At 37.6% G+C, this 27395-nt stretch overlaps 1 protein-coding gene across 1 annotated transcript in view; it reads left to right on the top strand.

The window, feature by feature from the left end:
• Nucleotides 1-27395, top strand: part of CR1 (complement C3b/C4b receptor 1 (Knops blood group)) — a 120981-nt gene that overhangs the window by 43900 nt on the left and 49686 nt on the right. The window contains exons 5-17 of the mRNA XM_067711107.1: nt 4169-4567; nt 7219-7395; nt 7487-7589; nt 8791-8876; nt 10690-10908; nt 12939-13118; nt 13712-13811; nt 16962-17047; nt 19121-19519; nt 21017-21193; nt 21281-21383; nt 22805-22890; nt 26782-27009. Of these exons, the coding sequence (XP_067567208.1) occupies nt 4169-4567; nt 7219-7395; nt 7487-7589; nt 8791-8876; nt 10690-10908; nt 12939-13118; nt 13712-13811; nt 16962-17047; nt 19121-19519; nt 21017-21193; nt 21281-21383; nt 22805-22890; nt 26782-27009 (2343 nt within the window). The remainder of the gene's footprint in view (nt 1-4168; nt 4568-7218; nt 7396-7486; nt 7590-8790; nt 8877-10689; nt 10909-12938; nt 13119-13711; nt 13812-16961; nt 17048-19120; nt 19520-21016; nt 21194-21280; nt 21384-22804; nt 22891-26781; nt 27010-27395) is intronic.

The following is a 27395-nucleotide window of genomic DNA, read 5'->3' as shown; positions in this document are numbered from 1 at the left end:
TTATTTATTTCTTTTATTTTATTGCATTGGCTAGAAACTCCAATACAATGTCGAATGGAAGAGATAATATTGGTTTTACATAGTCATTATAAAGCATGATATTTCCTGTAAATTTATGGCAGATATCCTTTATCAGATTAAGGAAATTCCTTTTGCTATCTGATTTGCTGAAAGACTTATCATGAATGTGTGTTCTAATTTATCACTCTGCATCTATTGAGATAGTCATATCTGTTTCTCCTTTACTTTGTTGATGTTTTGTATTACATTGATTGATCTTTGGAAAGCTAACCAGCTTTGAATTACTAGAATAAATCCATCTTGGTCATGATGTGTTATATATGATTATCTTGTGTGTGGTGTATGTGTTTGTGTGTGTGTGATTGCTAATATTTTTTTCAAGTATTGTAAGATTGGTTTAATATTTTTAAATTAGTCAATGAAATTCCTATTTTGACCATTATACCATCCTCTGTAAGTACTGCTGTGTTCAGTTTCTTAATATTTTGTTTAGAAAATTTGCATTTATGTTCTCAAGAGATGTTGAACTCTAATTTATTTATTTCTTTTAATGCCCTTGTCAGGTTTGGGCATCAAGATTATGCTAGTCTTATAAAATGTTTTGGAAAGTATTCATTCTTTTCTATTCTCTGGAATTATTTATGTAACATTAATATTATTTTTCTTTATATCTTTGCAATAATTCAGCAGTAAAGCAATCTGGATGTGAGTTTTTGTTGTTAGGTTTTTAATTACTGATTTAATTTCTTCAATAGCTCTAAATTTTAAAAATATTTTTAATATCTTATTTAATAAGTTTTAGTATGTTGTGCTTTTTAAGGAATGTATTTCATTTACATTTGCTAAGTTATTGGTATAATGTTGTTCATTATATCCTCTTATTATATTTTAACGTGTATGGGGTCTGTACTGATATCTCTATTTTAATTCTTGATAATGGTAACATTTTAAAATTTCTTTCTCTTGATTACTTTTACTAGGCATTTAAAATTTTTTCTAAGATTTTTTTGAAAAACAACTATTAACTTAATCTTCTGTAGTGTATAACTAGTTTCTATTTTATTGATTTCTGATTTATTATTTCCTTTCTGATACTTTCTTTGAGCTTAATTTGGTGTTCTCTGTTCATTAATTCTTGATATGGAAGCCTAGATAATTTTGTTTTGGCTTTTATTTTTTCTAACAGATATATTTAAACCTGTAAATTTTTCTCCAAAAGTGCTGTATTTGCTTCCCACAATCTTCATATTTTCATTATCATGATACAGAAAAATTGTCTAATTTTCCTTTTGATATCTTCTTCTATCTATAGTTTATTTTAAAGTGTGTTACTTAATTTTCAAACACTTGGAGATTTTTTAGTTATCATTCTTTTGTTTTAATCCTTTGAAACTTTTTGAAACATGTTTTATAGCCCAGAATATGGACAGTTTTGGTAAAATGTTACATACGCCTTTGAAAAGAAGGTGTAGTTGTTTTATGTCATTTTCTATAAATTTCTCTTAGGAAAGTATGATTTACTGTGTTTTTTTTCCTCCACTTGTTCTCTCAGTTATTGATGGGAATTTGTAAAATACCTGTGTTACTTTCCTAGGGCTGCCATAACAAATTACCACAAATTTAGTAGCTTTAAATGATAGAAATTTATTCTCTCTTAGTTCAGAGGTCAGCAGTCCAAAATCAAGGTGTCAGCAAGGCTGGTTCCTTTTCCTGGGAGAAAGAATCTGTCCTATGCCTCTCTCCTACCCCTGGTGGCTGCTGCAATCCTTGGCATTCCTTGGCTTATAGATGCATCCCTCCAATATCTGCCGCCATTGCACATTGCCTTCTCCTCTGTGTGTGTGTCCCCTTCCCTTCTGTCTCTTACAAACACTGTGGTCTTTAGATTGAAGATATACTCTGTTAATCCAAGATGATCTCATCTCAAGATCCTTAACTTAATTATATCTTCAAAGACCCTTTTGCCAAATAAGTTCACATTCACAGGTACTATGCGTTAGGACATGGAATATCTTTTTAGGGAATCACCATTTAAACTGCTACAATCACCAAATATGACTGGATTTGTCTATCTCTCCTATCAGCTATAGGGATTTTTCTTTATGTAATTTAAAAGCTATGTTATTACATACATGAAAATTTTGAATTATTATATTTTCCTGCTTAATTGACTCTTTTATCATAATGAAATGTCTCTCTTTACCTTTCATAATATTTCTTGCCTTAAAATCTATTTTGTATGATATCAATATAGATACACCAGCCTTCTTTTGTTTCCTGTTTTTGTATTACATATGTTTCAAATCTTTTACTTTCATCCATTCTTTGTTCTATATTTAAAATTTACCTGGGAATTCCCTGGCAGTCCAGTGGTTAGGACTCTGTGCTTTCACTGCTGAGAGACTGGGTTCAATCCCTGGTCAGGGAACTAAAATTCCACAAGCCGCCCAGCACATCCAAAAAATAAAATAAAATAAAATAGATCTCTTGTAAACATCATATACTCAGATTTTGTTGTTTCATTCAGTCTGAAAATCTTTGCTTTTAATTAGAATGTTTAGGACATTTCAGGTTAATATAGTTACTGATATAGTTAGGTTTAAACTAACTATAGTTATAGGTTAGTTAGTTATAGGTTTCTCACATTTTAAAATTAATCAAGTATTTTTATTGTTCTATTTTTTTCTCCTCAAGAACATTTTAGCTGTACTTTATTTTCTTATTAATGCTATCTTAGAGACTCCAATATAGATCCTTGATTTATTATAATCTAATTAATTATAACCTATTATAATTATATAATCTAATTTATTATAAATAATGCTTTTTACCACTTCCCAAACAATGCAAGAACCATAGCAGTTTAACTCCATTGATGCTCTCCTGCCATTTTCTACTGTTTTTTTTACATATATTATATATCTCACAAGACAGTATAGTTGCTGCTTTTATAAAAGTGGTATTTATTTATATTTATCTACACATTAACTCTTTCTGTTACACTTCCTCCATATTGCAGTTCTATCAGTTCTATGTGACACTATTTTCCTTCAGCCTAAAGAATTCTTTCTAAGCATTTTTGTATTGCAGGTCTTCTGGCAATAAATGCTTTAAACATCTTTCTACGTATGGTTCCTCTGTTACTCTTTTGTCTATTTACGATCCTTTTGTCAATCTGTGTTGTGTCCTGGATATTTTTTTCTGTCCTAGTTTCCAGTTCATTGATTTTTCTTCAACTGTGTCTAAACTGCAACTAATCTTATCCAAATTCTTAATTTCGGTATCAAATGCCCCCTCCTGGTTCAACTAAACTTCCCAGGGGGGAAAGTAGCCCAAATGCTTGGCTCTCACCTGGATTTTAACCTTCTGTGAAACCAGTTTGTTAGCACTCTGATGCATTCTGTATGTTTTATATTTTACCCAGCATTTTTTCTCTGCGGGTGAGATGGGTGGAGTGATGTTTGATTTGAATTATTGAGATTACCATTACCAGAAGCAGAAGCTTCCTAAAGAATTTTCATTTTTAATTTTAAGTGTTTTGGAATTTTGGATGATGTTACTTAGTTCCAGTTATATAGTGTTAGAACAACACAATTTTTTCTAACTATGTACTAGTCTTACTTCTAATTTTTAAGTGTATTTCGCTTTTTTTTTGTGGACTACTATATGATCACTTTTACATGGGTATAATATTATGATATCAAACTTAGGCTTGATAAAATGGGTTGCTAAGTTCTCTCCTTTACCTCTTGGAAACACCTGAAATTACATTTAGAAGTATATATTACTTGAAACTATGATAGAATTATAGGTGAAATTTTTTCTTCTATTTTTACAAGTTTCTTGGTCTATTCTAGCTTTCTATATCTGCTTTAATGAATATTAGTAATTTATATTTCCATTTATATCATTTAGCTTTCCAAAATGTTTAACATCCAGTAGTCTACAGTTTCATAAATATTCTCATGTTTACCCAAATATACTCAAATTCTACTTAGTTATGTCCACCTAAATTACAACTTCATAAAAACTTATCTCTATTAGCAAAGATTAAAAGCAAATAATGAAGGTAAAAATAGTTACAATTTAGTGACTCATTTGATTTCTCTCACTAGTTATTTTAATTCACTGCTTTCCCTTTTCCCAGGGATTCCTTGTGGGCCACCCCCAGCCATCGCCAATGGAGATTTCATTAGCACTGACAGAGAATACTTTCAATACGGAACAGTGGTGACCTATCGCTGCAGTCTTGGAGAGAGAAGGCAGAAGCTGTTTGACCTCGTGGGTGAGCCGTCAATATATTGCACCAGTGAAGACAATCAAGTTGGCATCTGGAGTGGCCCTCCCCCTCAGTGCATTGCACCTAATAAATGCACGCCTCCAGTCATTGAAAATGGAATAAGGATGTCTGAGAACAAAAGCTTATTTTCTTTACGTGAAAGCGTGAGGTTTAGGTGTCAGCCCGGCTTTGCCATGAAAGGACCCTCCACTGTTGAATGCCAGGCCCAAAACAAGTGGGGGCCGGAGTTGCCCAGCTGCTCCAGGGGTGAGTCTGACTGAGGCTTTGAAGGGGCCTACAAATGACGTGAGTTGTAGGAGGATAGGGAGGTTAGTGTCGGTTCTGCGGGGAGGATGTGTGGTGAGCAGTGTGGATGGGTAAATTTTCTTGGGAGGAAACATTAAATAAAGCAGGTGTGTGTGTATGTGTGTGTGAATGTGTATGTGTTCAAACTCAGAAGCAAAGATAAATCTGGGTAAAGAATGTAAAATTTCCTTGGGATGACACTAGTGACATCATCTTTCAGTTCTTTCTTTTTTTCAGTTAAAATAATCTTTTTAAAAAAAATTTATTAATTACTCTTGAGTGTTTTAACTGCGAATATGTAATGACTGATTCTTCTTGTTAGGCACCGCTGTATAATCTATGGATTCACTTAATTTTTTTTTTCATTAAATTTATTTATTTATTTATTTGTTTATTTTTTGGCTGCATTGGGTCTTCGTTGCTGCACGCAGTCTTTCTCTAGTTGCAGTGAGCAGAGGCTACTCTTTGTTGCGGTGCGCGGACTTCTCATTGCGGTGGCTTCTCTTGTGGAGCACGGGCTCTAGGCACACGGACTTCGCTAGTTGTGGCACGCGGGTTCAGTAGTAGTGGCTCGCAGGCTGTAGATCACAGGCTCAGTAGTTGTGGCGCATGGGCTTAGTTGCTCCGCGGCATGTGGGATCTTCGTGGACCAGGGCTCGAACCTGTGTCCCCTGCATTGGCAGGCAGATTCTTAACCACTGTGCCACCAGGGAAGCCCCACTTAATTCTTAAAACAAAGACATGAGGTAGTTACTATTCTTTCCATGTTTTACAGAGAAAGTGAGTCTTAGAGAGATTAGATAACTGTGCAAGATTAAATAGATACTAACTCTGTGAAGACAAGAACCCAAGCCTACCTGACTCCAGAGCCAGGGAAATCGAAAGCTACTCTAGATATTTCAAGGAGTGAGGGATTTAGTGCAGGTAAGAGAATATAAAGGCGTTAAAAGGGCAGGAAGAGCAAAAGGAGGAAGGCAGTGTTCCCAGAGCTCAGGGGGCTGCCATTCCTCCTGGACTAGAGCACAGGCACCTGCACTCACTGAGCATGTATTTCCTCCAGCTGCTCACGCTGCAGAAGCTGCTGCTGCTGCCAGAACGTAGCTGAGGTTGCTGGAGCCTTCAGTCACTGGCATTGATAGAATTAATGTTGCTGCTGCTAAGGAAGAGCCATCAGTTGCCACTTCCTGAGCCTCCTTTACAAGAAGAATGACTTCTATCATCTTCCTACCTTTTAATTTAGTATATATGCCTCCAATTGTCAGAGCTTAACCAGGACCCAGCTGGCAAGGAAGATTAGCAGTTGTACTTTCAGGCTTCTGGCCCCAGCAGTCAAAGGAGAATGCAGAAGTGTAAGGCTGGGAGTCAACAGAGATTTAACCAGCACAGCACTTAAATGATCCCATCACAGTGCACTTATTAATCAAGGCAAACAGGGGGGTGATGAGCCCTGAAATTGGGTGCTACAGCATCAGAGTATTTACAGAGTCCTTAAGGGGGTCATTTATTCTAGTCCAATGCCCCATTCTATACTTGAGAAAGCTACAGGCCAGAGAGAGAAACTGACCTGATCTAAGCCAAAATGAAATGACTTTTCATGTTACTACAGTTTTATATAATTTAGGAGATTCCAGTGCATTCTGATTCTAAATTCAAACCAACTGTATAAAGAGACAGAGGCTCAGTTACAACATATGGTATGGAATATGCACTCTCATTGTGAGGGCTGTAGGTTTTTTAGAAGATTTCATTCAATGGTTGCCCATCTTCTCATTGGAATGAAGTGAATGGTTAAGCAGGACCTGGCCCTGTAGAGTGCAGAAAGGAGACTTATCTTCTCCACCAACCCATGTCAGGTGGCGTGACCACTGGAGAGGAGCTGGAAAGAGATGAGAAGAGATGTATGAATCTTGTTTGTCACAGCAGAGTGTGATAGGTGATTGGGAAATCTGTTGGATGAGATTTGGGCTCAAGATTTCCTTATGCCAGAAAGGTGGATATAAATTGGTGGTGCCAATAAAAATAAAAATATAAAATAAAAAATCCATCAATAGGGGCTTCCCTGGTGGTGCAGTGGTTGAGAGTCGGCCTGCCGATGCAGGGGATGCGGGTTCGTGCCCCGGTCCAGTAAGATCGCACATGCCGCAGAGCGGCTGGGCCCGTGAGCCATGGCCGCTGAGCCTGCGCATCCGGAGCCTGTGCTCTGCAACAGGAGAGGCCATAACAGTGCGAGGCCCGTCTACTGCAAAAAAAAAAAAAAAAAAAATCCATCAATCTAACAACTGTGTACTAAGTGAACAATAAAAGGAAGAATTGTGTAGGGGAACTGTTCGTTGTGTCATCTTGGGTGTGTACTTTAGATGGAAAACCATGAACTGTAGATGTCTCAGTTCTAGTTACTGTCCTGCAGTCTATCAGTTCTATGACTTTTCACAAGACTCTCTCTCTCTCTCTCTCTGTCTCTGTTCAATTTTGCCATCAATAAAACGAGAGGGTGTTAGTCTACCAGATTTTTAAAAACAAATACATTTATGCTGTTGATTGTCTTAGCCAGTTTACCACCGAGGAAAAGTTATTTTCACACAATTAACAGTACTTTGGTTCTCTTTCCCTAGTATGTCAGCCACCTCCAAAAGTCCCGCATGGTAAACACACCCCAAGCCACAGGAACAACTTTTCTTCTGGGCAGGAAGTGTTCTACAGCTGTGAGCCTGGCTATGATCTCAGAGGGGCTGCTTCTCTGCATTGTACGCCCCAGGGAGACTGGAGCCCGTCAGCCCCCAAATGTGCAGGTGCCTATACTGTCATCTTGTATGTGGATCAGTCTCTTTGTCCCTCACAGGAACATCTCACTCCTGTGTGTGTGTGTTTTTTTTTTCCTAGTGAAATCATGTGCTGACTTCCTGGACCAGTTACCTAATGGACATGTACTCTTTCCACTTAATTTTCAGCTTGGAGCAAAAGTATCCTTCGTTTGTGATGAGGGGTGAGTGTGAGTTTGCCTGGCCTACCGAGCAATGAAACTGAGGTTAATTCAAAAAGGCAAGGTTTAGTGTGATTTTTAAAATAGGAAATACTCAGGGATGTTAAATTTGGGGAGTGTATGTGGGAAGTTAAGAGTAAGGAACAGGTGGAACTAATAACATAAGATATGAAGGAAAAACTGAAACGTATATTAGCTGGCATGCTTAAACACAAATACAACTACTGTTTAAGAGTATACATAGGTGACACATTAAGTGAAAAAATCATATTTTCCAAGCATAAAAGAAAAAGAGTAATTTGGAGAGTTCCAGGAAAAGTTTGATATGTGACAAAAATCTTATTAAAAATAAGATCATTTAAGAATTATTTCAGAAAATATTTTAACCATCCAAAGTGCATTTTGTAATAAGAGAGAAAGTATAAGAATAAGCATTTTTAATCCAGTCATATATCACCTGGTTGATAACAGGCCAAGGGCTCTGAAATGGTATTATGGTGGCTGATATTAAAGTTTTAAGTAAGGTCATTCACTTGACCTTACACAGCATGCACATCTCTACATGGGAAGTATCAAGCATGGGCAACAAAGTACCTGATCTCAAAATGTTCCAAAGAATCCTTGACAGGCACCAAATAAAATTTAGGAGAATTTTGTACAAGAGTCATTTCCAATCTCCTTTCGTTTTTCCCCCCAGAACATTCACGCTTACTCTTCCGTAGCCCAGCGTGCTGTTGTGAGCCTTCTGCATAACCACCACAAAGATAGAGACAAAAGAACAATCGTTGTTCTCTTTCCAGCTATTCTCTGCTTGTCCAATGCAAACTGGGAGCTGTTTTACTAGCTGTTCCAGTGTCATCACTTGGAGGATGTTTTATTCCAATAATGACTATGAGTAGATTTATCAGCTTTACCGTGGGATGCACAGTGAGAGACTGGTTTCTCTGAGCCTAGGTCCAGGATCACGGCGATGGCAGCTATGCTACAACTGCCTTCTTCAACTTAGGCTGGGACTATATTATGTGGCCAAGTGACTGTGCTTTGCTGTTCTCCCTCACTGGAAGCTGTGACTTTTCCAGATTGAGGTGGCCTCTGAACCTCTGCCACCTGCTGGTTTCAGATCCTCAAAAAGCTGAGATTTTTGCAAATGGAATGGCATTTTGGCTTAAGCAGCTCACATGTTCACTACCATTTTCTTCCTTAGATTCCAGTTAAAAGGCAGTTCTGCTAGTTACTGTGTCTTGGTTGGAATGGAAAGCCTTTGGAACAGCAGCATTCCTGTGTGTGAACGTGAGTAGAAGGGATAACACTTCAGGCCAATCTCTCCCTTTAATCTATTTGGTAATTTGACCCATGGCCTCCCCAGCCGTGGTTCTTCTATTTTCTAATCTGAATTATTGGTAAATAGTTGCTTATTTTAATAGTATTTTATTGTGGATCAATTTGTTGTGATGCACTTTCTTGTGCATCATGTGTTTTGAGAACCATCTGATCAATCTCTGTCATTTAGAATTCTTTGTTTTACGTGATAAATCCTGCTGTAGTTTGTCTCTGAATCAGGAGAGATTAGCTAACGTGAAGCTTTGACAAATTTCTTTCTTTCTTTTTTCCTTCCTTCCTTCTTTCTTTTTCTTTTTTATGCCATCAAGGTGAAGTCACTCTACAACATTCCTGTCTATTTGCTAATATACAAATATGAAACATTCATTCATTCAATTATTTATTGAGCACATACTATGTGCTTGATGTTCTTCCAGGCACCAGTGTTATAGCAGTGAACAAGATGAGCAAATTCCCTGTCCCATGTTATTTATACTCAAGTGGGAAGATGTACAAGAAAGAAACTAAATGAAATCTTATGGAGATGATAGGTCAGAGCAATGCAGAAATGAGGGGAAAGTGGGGAACAGCATTACGCAGGGTGAGCAGTTTAATACTCCTTAAACTCTCAAAATTTGCATCTAAATAAATTATGCTGAAAGATTCAGAAATAATGAGCTGATTAAAAAATGAGTCTCCTATATGCAATGCCACCACTGATTTCTCCTAGTCCACCCATTTGTATTTCCCCAATAGAAGATAGGACTTTGCCTCATCGCTTGATCCTAAAGATTGGAAAATATATAGATTTTAAACTAATCCAAATTTTACTAAAATGTTTATGTTGCAAGAAATCTGCTCAGTTATCCTATGACACATTTTATAGTAAAACTTTATTAAAAAAACATAACTTCTGTATAGATCCTGTCATCCAAGAAACCCAACTTTCACTGAAGTAACATGACAAATGGCTGTCCACTGGCCTGGGTTAGAGCTCAGTTACTGATTGTACTATTCCTCTTACTTTTCATGACTGTTTCTAATTTAAGTAGCTTCTTCCAAATCCCAAGCCTAATAAGAAACACTAAATAGAAATAAGGAAAGGACTGTTTAAACAGACAAGCAGACACCAGAGAGAAGTAACAATCTGAATCCTGACGGAAAGTAAAGAAATAAAAATAATAATAAGCAATCCCATGCATCAAAAAAAAAAATAACAAAACAGTATGTATCATTTAGAGTTTTTACAATGAACCATGTATGTTTCAATTCATTGTGACAGCACTACTGTCATAATCGGTTGATGGTCACTATGGATAAGTTATTAAGGAAAGGTTTCATATGATTAGGTGATTAGTACATATGGAATACATTGTAGAAATATTTCCTGAGAATGTCAGTTCCCTGGAGAACAGAGACTTTATCTGTGCTCTTCACCATTTCATCCAGCCGGCCCTGACGAGTGGCTGACACAGAGTAAGTGCCCAATGTGTTGATTAAATGAATGAGTTACTCTCCAATAGATTCTCTTTCTTCTTTAAAAGTTTTGGTACGCAATTCAAGGTGTAAAGTTTCTATTATCCAGAAAACTTAAAAGTCTGAAAGATTCAGGATAGGCAAATTCTTTTGTACTTTTTCAATTAAAAAAAAAATGGGATTGAAATCTCACTTCACTTAGTCCATTCAGTGTTTTTAGGTAGTACCAACTATAACACCCGATGACTATAGATTACCTGTGGTGAAAACTCATGAATGACACTTAGAGCTTTTGCCTTCTTTCCAGAAATCTTGTGTCCAAATCCTCCTGATATCCTTAATGGGAGACACACAGGCAAACCTCTGGAAGTCTTTCCTTTTGGAAAAGAAGTCACTTACACATGTGACCCGCACCCAGAGAGAGGGATGATCTTCAGCCTCACTGGGGAGAGCACCATCCGCTGTACCGGTGACAGTCAAGGGAACGGAATTTGGAGCAGCCCTGCCCCTCGCTGTGGACCTCCAGGTTACTGCGTGCTACCCCACATTCCAAATGGATTCAGAATATCTAAACCAGACTGTCCAAGTTTCCGTAATTACAATGTGGTGTTTATTTGTGCACTCAATACAGTTAAATGCCAAAACAATAATAAATGTTTTTAAGATACATCAACATGTAAGATTGTGATGACCTTTGCTTCTAGAGGGCTGGTGAAAAGAGAGGGAGGAAGTGGGTGGCGGTTCTAGTTCTAATTAGAATTAGAAGGAAAATGTTTTCAAAGCATAGGAACTGAAAGCAAATACCTATGAACCTTAACTAGCATAAGTTGTACCATCTTCACAGGTTTTGGAGAGAAGCACAGACCAGCAGAGAACGAAGCCTGGCAAAATCGCTTTTAATTACCTATTTAATTACCTATTTGTCCAGAGACCACTGTGTGTTCTCTCTGAAAACTGGGCTGCATTGTAAACAAAACACAAAGATTCTTTTAGCCAGTATGGGCTAAGTTCTAAGTTAAGATAAGGCTTACTTGCTCCTTAGCCCCGCACTAATTTCAGCTGTTGAAGTTTTCCCTCTTTGGTGGAAAGAAAAAGCAAAGCAATGTGAACTCAAGGAAAAAATGCAAAATAGAGTGTTTATTTCTAAGGTCTGGAGAAGGTATCCTAAGGTAAACAATACCACTATGACACCCACACTCAGGAAGTGAAGAAGGAAGCGGAAAGTAAATTGTCAAAGTGACCCTAGTCCCGGCAAAACATACTGACTGCTGAGGAACTCTGAAATAAAAGAGCAGTTCTGAAAGGAAAGGGACCAAGAATCGATATTCAGAAGTCATTTTTGCCCTCACTCTCCTTCTGTAACACCATGGCTTCAGCTTGGGGTGTCCCTATAAGCGTGTTTACAAACACAGAGACCTAGGTCAGATTCACTGAATCGGCAGTGAAAGGCAATCTTCCCCTAAGTTCTATGACTTTTTTCACCAGTACCCTATGCTGAGATGGCAGTCCTAGTTTTATCAGCTAGATTTTTTAGACTGGAGACCTGCCAGACCATCTTCATGTGTGGTTTGGCCTTGGGTAGTAGATTTTAGTCATAAGGGGGACTCCTTGAACTAGAAGCTAGTATAGCTAATATTCAAGCTCTAAAATAAAAAGAAACAGGCAATATAGATGGATGTATTTCCTGTGAAGCCACCTTGAAAATAAGCCAAATTTTCATATTGAGAAAAATCACTTAATTATATGTTAAAGAAATGAGAAATTGGTTTGCAAGTCTTCATACAGAGAATTATCTGGGTGCAGAATTGGCTCTAGCATAGCTTTTAGTCTTTGAAAAAATAATTGAAAGGGAGGTGGAGGACAGCTGAAATAGAAACTAAAAGAGAAGTTATTGTCAAAACCAAGTGGAAACGATTTCTATTTTTCCAAACATATACACTTTTTTGATTTCATACTACTTGAGTCCAAAGTGAGTTTTCACTTCTCAAACCTAGAGCTTTAGGTGTAGGGGCTTGGAGCTAAAGCTAGAATTTGATTCAACATATACTTCACACAATGTTTCTGTTTTTGTTTTGTTGTTGTTTTTATTTTGAAGCGATGCTGTTTATTTCCTTGTTGTGTTGAAATAGCCAGGTTAGGAATCAGACCTGGAAAGTTGGTGGCTGCTTCCTAGTTTCAAAAAACATCTTGAGTCGTCCATTCTTGCTTGTAAGCATGGGTTTTGATACACTGAAGTACAAAGAAACCAGACCAGGTGTAACCTGGGCAGAAACACTCCTCTGTCTCCCTAAAAATGTGAAAAATTGAATTGGAGCTGTCTTTTACAGTAAATGATATGAGTAAAATGCCCAGATAGCAAAATAGCCTTCCGGGTAGTATATTTTCTAATGGGCACATGCTAATGGAACTTTCCCTTCAAAGATTACAAGGAAATTATCTTTCCACAACTAAAAGTTTCTTTTGTTCTGATATCAAATCTAACAAGAAAGAGAAAAGGAAGAATGGCCTTGGGTATCTTTTTGTTAACTCTGATGTTCTTGATTTTTTGGTCTCTAGGTCACTGTAACACCCCAGATCATTTTCAATTTGCCAAGTTGAAAATCCAGACCAATGAATCTGAGTTTCCCATTGGGACATCTTTAAAGTATGAATGCCGCCCTGGGTACCACAGGAAGTCATTCTCTATCACGTGTCTACAAAACCTCACGTGGTCAAGTGCCAAAGATGTCTGTAAACGTGAGTAAGCCCTGCATTGGAGCGTTCCTATGTTTGTCAAAGTATCTCTAGGATCTTATTTAATTTCTCCAAATTGTAGAGATAAGAAAACTTTGTCAAACATGTTCACATAGGTGGAGGTCAGAGTTGGTCTTGTAGGTCACCCCTAATTATTGGTTGAAATGCTTGTCTCCTGAGAATGTTTCAAGGAATATTTGCAGGAGAACTCCATGTTTTTTTATGGGGTAGTGAATAATGAATTACTCCAGATCAGGAAAAAAAATCTGTAAGGAGACATAAACTGTTTGAATAACGAGGTAATAAAAACTTTTACACTGGTGGGATATAAGGCCACAAATGACCTTTATATTTAGATAAGAGATTTGAGGCACAGATAGGAGAGATTTAGAGGGGAGGTCTCTTTGAAAGTGGTGCTTAGTGGGTGGCTATCCCGAGGCAGTCTGGTGAGGTTCCTCAAGGTGAAAAAACCTGTAGAGCCATCAGAATTGCATGTGCTCTTCAGAAAGCTGCAGTCAGGTGGGGACTGACTTGTTATACACTAAAGAAAGTTCAAATTACTCTTCCTGGCTCCAAAATTCTCTTTCTTTCCCAAGGTAAATCATGTAATACTCCTCCAGATCCTGTGAACGGTGTGGTGCACATAGATACAGACACCCAGTTCGGATCCAGAATCATTTTTTCTTGTAATAGAGGGTGAGTGGGCAGGACCATCTCTTGGTTCAAGAGTTCCAGGACAGCGATACTACCTTCTGGTCCTATCTTGGAAAAGAGGACTAGGCTATTACCATCTGTTCTCAAGAAGCTTGAACATAGGTGTTTAACTCCTAATTGAAATGGACAAAGGTATGACAAGATTTGAGGGGAAATCTGTCTCCTTGCTGGAAACCAGGACAGTACATACAAGAAAAGTGAGGTATTCACCAGGTAGAAAGGAAGAAAATGGGGGGAGGGCATAGTCAAACCCTACAAACAGCACTTGCCCAGAGCAGACATTGCTGAAAGAAGGGGAAGGCCACGGAGCCACTGTGTAGAAAGCAGATCTTATAAGGTAACTGCACTCTTCGTTTGCTAGGGCTGCCATAACAAAGTAGGACAAACTGGGTATCTCAGAACAGCAACAAAAGTTTATTCTCTCAAGGTTCTGGAAGTTAGAGGTCCAAAATCAAGGTGCAGGCAGGACATGTTCCCTCCAGAGCCTCTGAGGGAGGATCCCTCCTTGCCTCTTCCAGATTATGGTGACCTCAGGGCTTCCTTGGCGTGTGGCGCATCACTCCCGTTTTTGCCTCTGTCTTCCCATTGCCATCTTCATTCTGTGTCTGTGTCTTCACATGGCACTCTCCTCTCTGTGTGGGTCTATGTCCAAAGTGCTCTCTTTTTGTAAGGACTCCAGTCATATTGGATTAGGGCCCAGCCTAATAACCTCATCTTAACATGATTATATCTGCAAAGGCCCTATTTCCTAAAAAGGTCACATTCATGGGGATTGGGGGCTAGGGCTTCGACATACTTTTGGGGGTGCACTGCTCAACCCATAACAGAGTCCCCTGTGAAAATGTCAGACATAAAGTGTTTACTGGGCAGCAGTCCCACCCACAAGGGTGCTTACCCTTGCTCAGTCTCAACCCCACTCCCAGTGGGAGCAGCTGAACCAGTTAGAGAATATGGGCTAAATTTGCACTGCCATGATAAACACTGAAAAGGAACTTGTGGCCTTCAGCATATTTGCTAACCAAGGCCTTACAGATCATAGTACCTATAATCTGACAAAGTGAAATTAGAGTAAATCTAAACACTTCTGTCTTTCTCCGAGCATTTTTAAGTACAATCTATAAATTCTCTGTCTGTACCCTCTTTATAACGTATTACGGAATAAGAGTGAACCTCTCAATGGCATAAAATAGAAAACCGTTGAGCTTATGATATGTTACAGGAAATTAATGTGAAAAGAGCAATCTGAAAAATCAGAAGAATTGTCCTCTTACAAAATAGAGTTACTTCTAAGAAATAAGAGAAGCTTTTAGAAAAATCTCCTGTTTACGTTTTTAACAAGATTCAGTTGCACGCTGTTTCTGTGAAACTAGTTAGGAAATAGACAATGTTTGCATATGAATAAAAAACACAATTGTCAAACTAAAGAAAAATTCTGTGATAAACACACTGAATATTGTAGAAAATTAAAGCAGAGGGTAAGAAGATAAATTAATCAACTTCTCCCAGCATTAAGTGGAAAAGGATGCAGAAGAAGAGAAAAGAGAAGATATGTCTAAAAGAGTACTGGGATTCAAATTACATGTAACAAAAATTCCAGAAGGGAAAACAATAAGCCCATATTTAGCCATCACTAGGTAATCATCTGTATTTCAGGGATCATGAAAAAAACCTCAAGAATGCAGAAAGGAAATTAATAAACTATAATAGCTGCAAAAGAAATTAATTTGTATTGATATCACATTGATCCTTCACATCACTAAATTGCAGAAGATGGAGTTTCTAATGAGCTAAGCTAGTATTCACATCTAGAGGCTACAGATGTACAGTAAAGGATAAGCAAGGACCTAAAAATCACACCTGTGTACCTTACAGGAAGCATACTTCCTGGGAGAAGGAAAAAGATAAACTCAGGCAATCCATAAGTATTTTCTTAAAGGATAATGATAAATGCTGGTGAGGTAGAAAATTGCCAAAAGTCAAACAAAAGAAAAACAAATTTTTGAAAAAGTTCAAATATTTTCAACAAAGTTATAAAATTTATACAATGACAGAACTAGTTGTTAAAAAGTGAAACTTGACAATGTAATCATAATCCAGTAACAATTTCTGAAGTCATAAAATATATCCATAAACCTAGAAAATAGAAGAAAGCAAAAAAAATCATAGTCTAGACTTTTATTACATAGGAGATGGGTAGACTGTATATATTTTGACACCAAAATTGAGAAAATAGGGTTGAATACCTGTGTTGTGTATGTATTGGGTTGGCCAAAAAGTTCGCTTAGGTTTTTCCAGAGGATGTAGCGGAAAAACCTGAACGAACTTTTTGGCCAACTCAATATATAACACATGAAATGAAATTTCAAAGGAACAAAAATTGGTTATTTAGCTTCCAAATTATTAGAGCAACTGAAAGAGGTTCACCTATCTGGTTCATGTAGCAAATGAGAGGGAAGAAAAAGGAATAGCATGGACTATATCCATCTCATTCACCAGAAATAAGCCCCCTTATATTTGGGGCAGATCGGCTGTATTCACTGCTATGTGCTTACTACTGAACATCATGAAGGAACATTATGAAGTGATGACAAAAGCAAGATCAACCATACCATTTAGTTCAGTAAATTTGAATGGTTTAATATCCCTGTTGAAAAACAAAAGTTTCCAAATAGGATCAAAAGCATCACAAATCTTGTTGTATTTACAAGAAACATGCCTAAACTAAAATGCCATAGCAGTGTTAATATACAATATGTATATTTATGTATATCAGGAAAATGCAAAAAGAAACTTAAGTAACAATAATAATATAAGAAAAAACAGATTTTAAGAAGAAAATTATCAGGCAGGTCTACAAAAGTATTGTTTTATTTAGGTACTGGGTACAATCCAAAATGAAACCAAGAAATGAAGAAGCAGAGCGAGCCATGAGGAGTTAGAGAGGAAATATTCCTTTCAACAGTGAGAGGATAGAAAAAGAGAAATAAGAAAAGTCAGATGAAACAGGTGGAGTTTAGGCTAGTCCTTGAACTTCTTTCAGATTGTAGCCTTTCAGATTTGCCATGCATGTATGCATGCTGAGGAAATTGATGGGATGTGTACAGCATGCCTATTTTTCATTTTTGGTTTCAGGTATCAACTCATTGGTCACTCAGCTGCTGAATGTATTATCTCAGGCAATACTGTCTTCTGGGATTCAGAGCCACCAATTTGTGAACGTGAGTTGAAATCTCTAGCCCCATTTATTCCATGCTCAATCCTACAGTTGGCCCCTAGAATTACAAAGGATAAATTTCATCCCTTTTGGCAATAGTATCCTTCTGATATTTGAAGAAAACACTCCTACCCTTAAAGGTGCTCACAATGTTCCAAGCTTCTAGTTCCTCCTGATTTTTCCTTATCCTAGGGTATAATTTATTTTAAGTAATAGTTTGGAAGTCATTTAGAAGAGCACCCAAATTCTTCTTTTGTTGGTTGAACACCTTCCAGGTTGAAGATTGTTCTCTTTAGTGAAGTAAATGAATACAAGGTTAGTGAAAGTGCCTTCCTTCCTGTCTGTCCACTCTTAATCCCAGGTCATCTGTTCAAGCGGTGGGCCCTCCCTGCTCTCTTATTCTTTGTCTGGACAGTGACATGCCATCTTTCCCATGAGTTGTTTGGAATATGAACTTTCTACACTTCAGGGCACATAGAGAAAGGAGCAGTTGCAAATTAACAAAGAACATAAAGATATAACCCTGGGTTTGGTGATAATATAAAAAAATCAGCTCGGTTCTTTGTGACCAGCTAGAGGGGTGGGATAGGGAGGGTTGGAGGGAGACGCAATAGGGAGGGGATAGGGGGATATATGTATACGTATAGCTGATTCACTTTGTTATACAGCAGCAACTAACACAACAATGTAAAGCAATTATACTCCAATAGAGATGTTAAAAAAAAAAAAGAAATCGACACTCTCCAACTCAACTGATAGTAGGATAAGTGGTAATGAATTTTCTAACAGGCCAGTACACAGTATGTATCAAAAACCTTAACTGTACGCAAGCCTTTAATCCAGAAATTCTACAGTTCATGACTTTAAAAAATCACCGTGGGTTTCTGCGAGGGTTGATGTACAGATGTTGCCTATATTATTATTTTATGATAGTGAAAAATTCAAAAGAATCTAAATATTGTGCATATTTCCAAACAATGTTCTGGAAATAATCTACAAAATAATAATCTTATAAAGGTACACGGAATGTGTTCTAATAAAAAAAGTTTAAAATATGCCGGAATGCATTTGACAAGAGAGAGAACACTTTCAAATGGAATCAGTTAGTATGTTTGTACTCTGAAATATTACTTAGATGACAAAGATATTTTAGAAAAAAAATATGTGTGTGTGTGTGTGTGTATTAATGATTGCACATTAAATAGTTAATAGTGATTCCTTCTAGATAATGGGCTTAAAGGTGATTTTTATTAATATTTTAGAAATTTTCTACAATAAATATGCATCTTAAATATTTTCTTAAGCAAAATTAAATAAATAAGTGTCTACTTTGATATTCATGCCAAAAATGATAGAAATATTTTATGTGCTCAGGAATGATTTAACGTGCCTAGAAATTATCTGTTACTTGAATATTAAATTAAATTTGTCGATAAGATTATCTGTGCTTCATACCTTTTCAGCAGTAGTGTTTTTGATATATTTTTTGCCACTTCTATATGCTACCTTTTCTTGAGTCAATATTGGCAAAATATATTTTCATTTCTAATGTCCTCATTTTCAAGATTATTAGCATAGAGTAGATACACATTCAGTTATTTTTATTACTTCTGAATCTGTGATTGTTATGTTTGTTGTGTGTAATATTGTGTATTTGTGTTTATTTTTTATTAGTTGTACCAGAGCTTTTGGGTTTTATTTATTTGATAGACTATATTGTATGCTATACCATATTAATAACCAATAGAATAAATCCAAATGCCCTCTACAGAGAAAGAATTGAATTAAAAATAGTTAAATAACATATAACTTCTCACTTAAAAGGAGTATGTGGACTATAATAATATATGGATACATTTATTGAAACAGCATTAATTGAGAAGAGCAGAGGTCATAATATTGTGGCTATCTAATCTGCGATTGTGTAAAAACATGTCTGTACATTAGCAAATATTAGACAAGAGCAGAAGTGTTCTGAATAGTGACATTTTGATCATTTTTTAAACTGGTTACCCAAATTCATAATTGGATATAACTTTAAGAAACTGAGGTTTTAACTTGCTGTCCCTTTTCCCAGGCATTCCTTGTGGGCCACCCCCGGCCATCGCCAATGGAGATTTCATTAGCACCGACAGAGAATACTTTCAATACGGAACAGTGGTGACCTATCGCTGCAATCTTGGAGAGAGAAGGCAGAAGCTGTTTGACCTCGTGGGTGAGCCGTCAATATATTGCACCAGTGAAGACAATCAAGTTGGCATCTGGAGTGGCCCTCCCCCTCAGTGCATTGCACCTAATAAATGCACGCCTCCAGTCATTGAAAATGGAATAAGGATGTCTGAGAACAAAAGCTTATTTTCTTTACGTGAAAGCGTGAGGTTTAGGTGTCAGCCCGGCTTTGCCATGAAAGGACCCTCCACTGTTGAATGCCAGGCCCAAAACAAGTGGGGGCCGGAGTTGCCCAGCTGCTCCAGGGGTGAGTCTGACTGAGGCTTTGAAGGGGCCTACAAATGACGTGAGTTGTAGGAGGATCAGGAGGTTAGTGTCGGTTCTCGGGGGAGGATGTGTGGTGAGCAGTGTGAGTAAATTTGGGGCAAGGAAGCACAAATTTAATAAAATGTGTGTTTGCACTTGTGTGTAAGTGCCTTCATTTTGAGAAGCAAGCGTTTAATTATTCAAGGAAGGAGACATTTGGGACTCTCATATTGAGGAATTCTCAAGGCAAAGTACCAGTTCCAATATCTCTCAGTTGTATTCAAGAATGATGTGGACTTTCTGGTCAGCTGTATAATAATCTTGTTTACTCTTTGCAACACTCCTTTGAAATAGTGCTATCCTTATATCCATAGGACAGTGAAGTTAGCTTGGTCTTTCAGAGGTTAAATAAGTTGTCTAAATTATGTGCTACTAAGTGGCATATCCAGGAATAGAAGGCAGTGTGTCAGCCCCTAAAGTTGAATGCTCTGGTTCTTGACAGAAATTTGCTTTATAGAATTCTACTTTTATCAGCATCTATCACAGAAAGAAACTGGCTTATGAAGAAAGATATCATAGCCTCAGAATAGTGGCAAAGACTTTAGAGTTTGTTTTGGTCCACCTCCTACATTTTATCATTAGAAATCTGAAATTGAAAGTGCAAGTAACTTGCTCAAAGCCAAACAGATTTTTCATTCATCTTTAATTAGGTACAGGTTAAGTTGAAGTTCAAATGAGTTCTAATGCCCCTAGCACATACCAAAAGGACTGTGAATGGAGGCAGCCACACCTTGAGTTGAATATTCTCTAAGAAATGTGTCCTCTCATTACAAGGACTGGCTTATTTAGGGGATTTTGTTCTCAATGGCTGGTCTTGTCTTCTTATGCCACAATAGCTGGCATAAGAAGGACTGTAGAAGTGGATTGGTAAATATTGTGGTTGATACTAGGGACAGAGAGGGAGCTTACAGTTTTTCCACCAACCCATATCAGCCTTGTACAACCAATGAGAGGGCAGCTGGGAGGACAAACAGATACAGTATGGGTAATTACTACACTTTGATCATAGAAGTGTGAAAAAAAAGAGATAAGGGGAAATCTGTTACAGATTCAGGCTCAGGTAACCTTCTCATTACCTGAAAGATGAGGCTGTAAATTGTATTGCCTTTCTAGCAAATATGTGAGTTGGGTAGCCCACCAGTACTAGTGACTCTATACTAGAGAGCCAGCAGTGGAAGAAGAGACAGCATGCCTGGTGGACTAATGAATGTATTTTAGAACTTGTGCTGGGAAGGACTGGGTTCTAATTCTCTACCTTGTACTAGCTGTGAGGTTTTTGGCTACTTCTCTTCCCTATCCAGAACTTCCACATTAGTAAAACAAGGGGATTGGAGTATCATTTGACTTCCTTTGTTATACCTGTACCCCTTGGAAGGGTTAGAATTTAGCAAAAGGTATTTCCCTATAACTGACAGGTACTTTACTGTTCTTTACCCAGTATGTCAGCCACCTCCAGAAGTCCTGCATGGTAAACACACTCCAAGCCATAAGAACAACTTTTCCTCTGGGCAGGAAGTGTTCTACAGCTGTGAGCCTGGCTATGATCTCAATGGGGCTGCTTCTCTGCACTGTACGCCCCAGGGAGACTGGAGCCCGGAAGCTCCCAGATGTGCAGGTGCCTATACTCTCTTCTGGTTTGCAGATCAATCTCTTTGTCCCTTACTTGGCAGTCTTACTCTTGTTTTTTTTTTTTTTTTTCTAGTGAAATCATGTGCTGACTTCCTGGACCAACTTCCTAATGGACATGTGCTCTTTCCACTTAATTTCCACCTTGGGGCAAAAGTGTCCTTCATTTGTGATGAGGGGTGAGTGTGAACTGGAAAAGAGACCAGGGCCACACTGCCAGATGCTGATATGCTGATGCCCTGGGCAATGGGTTTTATCCAAACAGGAGGCTGACTAATGGAGAAAAAGTACTAAAAGAGACTAATATCTCAAACAGTGATTGGGAAGTATGGTAAGAACCAGATGGACCATGAACAGATGCTTAAAAAGGAAAAGTGGTAAATATACTGAACAGCAGAAACATAACAACAGAACTTGAATATTTAGGTGGAACATTAAGTGTTTGGATAAAATGGATAAATAGTAATTTGTAGGCATGAAGAGATACATATTCCAGAGGTTAAGTTCGATATATATATATGTATATGTATATATATATATATATACTCATATATGTGTGTATATATATATATATATATATACACATATATATGAAAGAAAGTTATTTATAAGAGAGATGACATGCAAGGATTGTGTCAGGAAATTTTTTAACCAATCATTAGTGGCATTTGGAATAGGAACAAAAGAGTAAGCAGAAGTATTTTTAATCTGTAATAATTACATATCATCTAATTAGTATTAGGCTGTGTTGAAAGAGCATGAAGACTGCTGTTCATATTTCAAGTAACATCATTAACTCTTTGTGTGAATCTCAATGATCTTGATGTTATGTTCCAACACCATTGGCAGGTAAAAAGCATGGACAATAGAGCAGTTGTTCTCAGTATATTCCAAGGACTCTTGACAAGCATCAATTACCAGTCACCCAATAAAGGCCCAGAGGCAATTCAGGAGCCACTGGTCTGACAATAAACCAGATGTTTTAGGATGATTGTACTCCAAGGAATCCTGTCTCCTCACTGTTTCTTATTTTTCCTAGATAATTTGGCTTTACTCTTCAGTAATCCAGATATGTCAGAAGTCTCATTCAGGAACATTCCAAATGTATTGGCAAAAGGAACAGTCTCTGATATCTTTCCTCATGTTCTCTGATTTGCTTAAATCAGGAGTTGTTTTCCTCCTGGATTACTGAAAGAGGAAAATGCCACGCTTTGCATTAGAGGACAAAGTTTCTCCTAATGACAAATGGGGTCTTGTTAGAGAGCAGTCAGGGTAAGATGGTCTCCTGAAGGTCCAGGACCAGACTAAGGAAATGCCTGTCTATGTTTTTTGTACCTTCTTTAGTTCAGGCAAGTCTGATTACTGAGCTTTGACAGGTGTCATTGCTTTGTCCTCATTGGAAGCAGTAATTTTTTAAAATGTTTTGGTTTCTGAGCCTCTATCAGCTGAGAAACAAAATGGGCTGAGCTTTTTCTTTCATTTGGGATTTAACTTAGGCATTAAATTGTGTTTTAGCAGAAGGGAAGTAGCTGAGATCTGTCAGTGGATGGAAGAGAGAAATGGTGTGCTCATCCAGTCACTACTGCTTTTTGTTCCTTAGGTTCCAGTTAAAGGGAAGCTCAGCCAGTTACTGTATCTTGGTTGGAATGAAAAGCCTTTGGAATAACAGTGTTCCTGTGTGTGAACGTAAGTAGAAAGAATATCTGTTCAGGTCTGCATCTTTCTCCTTGTTTTTTTCATTTTCTTGTTGCATTTTACCATATGAAATTATCTAATGTCTGTCCCTCTGTTTATTTTGTTTTTGATACAAATATTTATTGTTGAAATAGTTACAAAGAATGTTTTTTGGGGAAATAAACCTGAACATCATGGGCTTTGTGTGTCATTCTATAAATATTTATAAACGTACTATGTGCTATAAATGGGAAGAAATGCTTCACAGATGGGGAGAAATTTATGGCCTGAAGCTTTGTCAAATGTTCCCTTTTTCCTTCTCAAAAATGATAGTCACACTTCAGCTTTTTTTATCCTTTCTTCAATCATCAATCCATCATATACACATTCTTTCAACAGATTTTTTTTTGAGTAACTACTATGTGCCAACCAGTCTTCTAGATACTAGGAATATGCCTGTAAACAAGACAGACTAGGTCCCTGCTCCAATGTTGTTTATATTCTTGTGCAGGGAGAAAGGCTATATATATATATATATATATATATATATATATATATATATGTATATGAAGTAAACAAACAAACACATAAATAGACAATTTCAAATAATACTAAGTGTTATTAAGAAAAAAACAGGGTAATGCAAAAAATAGTTGTGTAAATGGGAAAAAGGAATTCCAGAAAAAAATTGTTTCCATTTAAAATAAAATGATTAGGAAGAAAAAGAGAAAATAACATTTGAGCATTGATGAAAATTGATTGATTACCAATGTGCAAAGATAGAGGAAGAACTTTCCATGCAGATGGAGCAGAAACTACAAAGGTCCAAGGCAGAAGTGTTCCTGGCATTTTCTTTGAAAAGCCTGCTCCTGACATTTCTCAGAAGTCAATATGGCTGATGTTCAGTGAGCAAATACGGAAGTATGCAAGAGCAATAAAAGAGAATAACTCTATACTCTGTAAGAATTTAGGTTTTCACTCTAAGCAAGATGAAAAGCCATTGGAGTATTATGAGTAGAAAAGTAACATGATCTAACTTTTTTTTTTTTGCGGTACGTGGGCCTCTCGCTGTTGTGGCCTCTCCCGTTGCGGAGCACAGGCTCCGGATGCGCAGGCTCAGCGGCCATGGCTCACGGGCCCAGCTGCTCCGCGGCATGTGGGATCTTCCCGGACCGGGGCACGAACCCGCATCCCCTGCATCGGCAGGCGAACTCTCAACCACTGTGCCACCAGGGAAGCCCCTCTAACTTACTTTTAATGATTTCACTCTGGCTACTCTAGAGAGAGCTGAGTTGAAAGGATGTATCTTAGACTGAGATTCCCCAAAAAACAGTGCCAGAGACAAAGTTTGAGTTATAATGCTCTACTGGAGGGTATAGTCCCAGGGCAGCAAAGGTGAAGGAAAACAAAAAGGGAGGTGGAGAGGAAAGAAAAGCAGATAAATAAAAGAGATTGTGTTATTGAAGTGGCCATAAGCTTCACAAGAAAGACGGCTGGTTGTTTGGCCATATAGGACATCTCCAGAGAGATTCTGTGGAACCAGAACTGACCATTAGAAGAGAAAGAACGAGCAACTTATCTGCTCGGTCTTTCCTGTCTCTCATCTTCTGTTTATTCCAAGGCTATTAAGTCCTTGGATTTCATGTTGTATTATTTCTCTCCCTGATCAGACTCTGGGGACACTAGAGCCCATGATCTGTTGCCTGGTACTCCACCTAAGCCAGGAAGTGATAGAAAGAGCCAGAGTGGACATGGATCCAGTCACTTTGGCTTCGATTTAGAACTACTGTGACCTCCACTGCAGTGGTACAGCACAGGCTGTGCAGAAGCCCATCTCACCCTTGGGGGTGCTGACACAGCCAGTGTTGTCAGGAAATGAGGTAGCAGTGGTATCAGCACTCTCAATTGAGAAAGCAACTGAAGGCCGAAAAGATACCTGTAGCCAAGAAAATCTGAGGGTAGAGCTGAGGATACAAGCTGGGAGGCTATTGCAAAAATCTAACCAGAGATGTTGGCCCAGGATAACACTGAGAGAAGTGATAAGCAGTATTCAAATTCTGGATATATTCTGAAGGTAGAAATGACAGGATTTGCTGATGGTTTAGATATAGAGTTTAAAATAGAGATTAAGTGAGATCACCCAGAGAGTGAATGGGGCCAGAGAATAGATGCATGGCCTGAACCTTGTAAATTCAACATTAAGATGTTGGAAAGATTAGAAGGAATCAGAAAAGGAGATTAAGAAGAAGCAGCCAGTGTGTTGAGAGAAAAATCAGGAGGATGAGGTATCTTGGAAGACAAGTGGAGAACTTTGTTTAAGGAGATGAGTCTCAGAAACTGCGTTATATTTTTCAGAGAGGTCAAATAATATGAGGACAGAAAATTATCATTGGGTTTAGCGACTTGGAGGTAATGAATGACCTCGATAAAAGCAGTTCAGTAGAGTTGTGGGGGCAAATGCCCGATTGGAATGAGTTCAAGGGATAATGAAGGGGAGGAAGGACAGACCATAGACAACATCTTAGAGGACTTCTAATGTAAAGGGGGTAGAGAAAAGGGACTACAGCTGCAAAGGGAAGTGGGATTAGGGAGCTTTTTCTTTTTTCATGACAGAAATGTAACCTGTTAAATAGAGAAACACTACTAATATATCCAATCTGTACATTTATTTCTTCACTAAATCACCAGGATGTTGCTTCATCTTCTGATTGTAATGACTGAAAGATATATATTTATTTTTTCAAATGAATACTTTGCTTTAATATTATTTGAATATATTGTACTGATTTATATAGTGAAACCATAGTTACATCTTTCATGTTTGAAAGTCAGCTATTTGAAAATCTTAATGTAATTAAGAAACACGAAAGAAAGAAAGAAAGAAAGAAAGAAAGAAAGAAAGAAAGAAAGAAAGAAAGAAAGAGAGAAAGAAAGAAAGAAAGAAAAAAAGAAAGAAAGAAAGGAAGGAAGGAAGGAAGGAAGGAAGAAAGGAAGGAAGGAAGGAAGGAAGGAAGGAAGGAAGAAAAGAAAGAAAGAAAGAAAGAAAATTACTCCCATGAACTCAAGGATATACCTAAAATCACTTAATAGAGTGTAAACATTGGTTAAGCTATTCCACCCTTTGACTAGTTAGTTTATCCATAATTCTTTCAAGCTGCAGTATCCTCTTCCTAAATACAGATCAGATCAGAAGGGGAAAGGAGCATCTCTAAATACATAACGCTCAAAAGAAGAAATGTGTGTTTCTTCAATGATAAAAACAAACTGTAAAACCTATAAGTATCTTAAAAGTCAAAACATTTTTGAGCCTTTGGAGCACGCACTGGAGTATGGAGATGTTTCATTTCACTGTGGCAGCATTTCTGTAACCATTCATTTTGCTTTTGAGAATAACAGCCTCAAGGTATCAAGAAAAGATTAAATCATGGATAGACAAATAGTAAATGTATATATTTGAAATATATTTGGAAAAAATTCTCTAGGATGAAGATCCTTGATGTTAAAAGATGTCACCTATTTTGTGCTTAAAATAGTACTTGCTGTATAGTAGGTGCTCAAAAAAAAAGAAAAAAAACCTTGGTGAAATAATGGATAATTTCCTTGTTAAATGGATGTGGTTAAGAAGATTTTTGTTTATTTAAGCCTCAATTATCCAGAAGGCTTAACTCGCTGAAGAGTTCAGGATGCTTAAGTCCCTTTTAGACTTTTATAATAAAAATTGATTTTGATGTAACTTCATTTAGCTGCATCTCAGCAGTGTCCTAATATATTTATATTGTAGTTTGTACTCTCCCTAAGAGTTTAATTGTTGTTGAACTGGCAACACAGTCACAGAATCCCACAATTGTGAAATTGACCCAGATGAAAATTTAAGCATTTTAATGTAACTTTTAGCTCTTTTAGAAATCTTTTGTCCAAATCTGCTGGCTATCCTTAATGGGAACCACACAGGAACTTCTCTGGGAGGCATTTCCTGTGGAAAAGAAATATCTTGCACATGTGACCCCCACCCAGATAGAGGGATGACTTTCAATCTCTTTAGGGAGAGCACCATCCACTGCACAAGTGACAGTCAAGGGAATGAGGTTTGGAGCATCCCTGACCCTCACTGTGAACTTTCTGGTCCTGTTGGTCAGTGCCCACCCCTATATACCCTAAATGGGTTCAGAACACCTGGACCACATCCTTTATATTTCTATAATGAGATATGGTGTTTTCTTGTGAGTTTAACTTTGTCATAAGTGGAAGTGTCGAAATTACATGCCATAGCTAAAACAGATATTTCCAGCAGTGCCAAGATGTTTAACTAGGTAAGATGCTAATCATTCTACTTGCTGGTGGCGTGGTGAGGAGAGTGGGGCAAGAGAAGAATGGAAGCTGGGGTAGAGTGGGGGTGTGGCACCAACCTTGGAATACCACATCATTGGCAGGGGAGCCCTAAGATAGAAGAGCAATCCAGTGAGAAAAGGCTACACATGATGAGAGGCATTTAACCTTTCCTTGATCTTCCTCACCCT

Source organism: Pseudorca crassidens, chromosome 2 (genome assembly GCF_039906515.1).
Source record: "Pseudorca crassidens isolate mPseCra1 chromosome 2, mPseCra1.hap1, whole genome shotgun sequence".
In the NCBI taxonomy this organism is placed as follows: Eukaryota; Metazoa; Chordata; class Mammalia; order Artiodactyla; family Delphinidae; genus Pseudorca; species Pseudorca crassidens.
The sequence above is the reverse complement of the archived record's forward strand: the minus strand, read 5'-3'. Positions and strand labels throughout refer to the sequence as shown.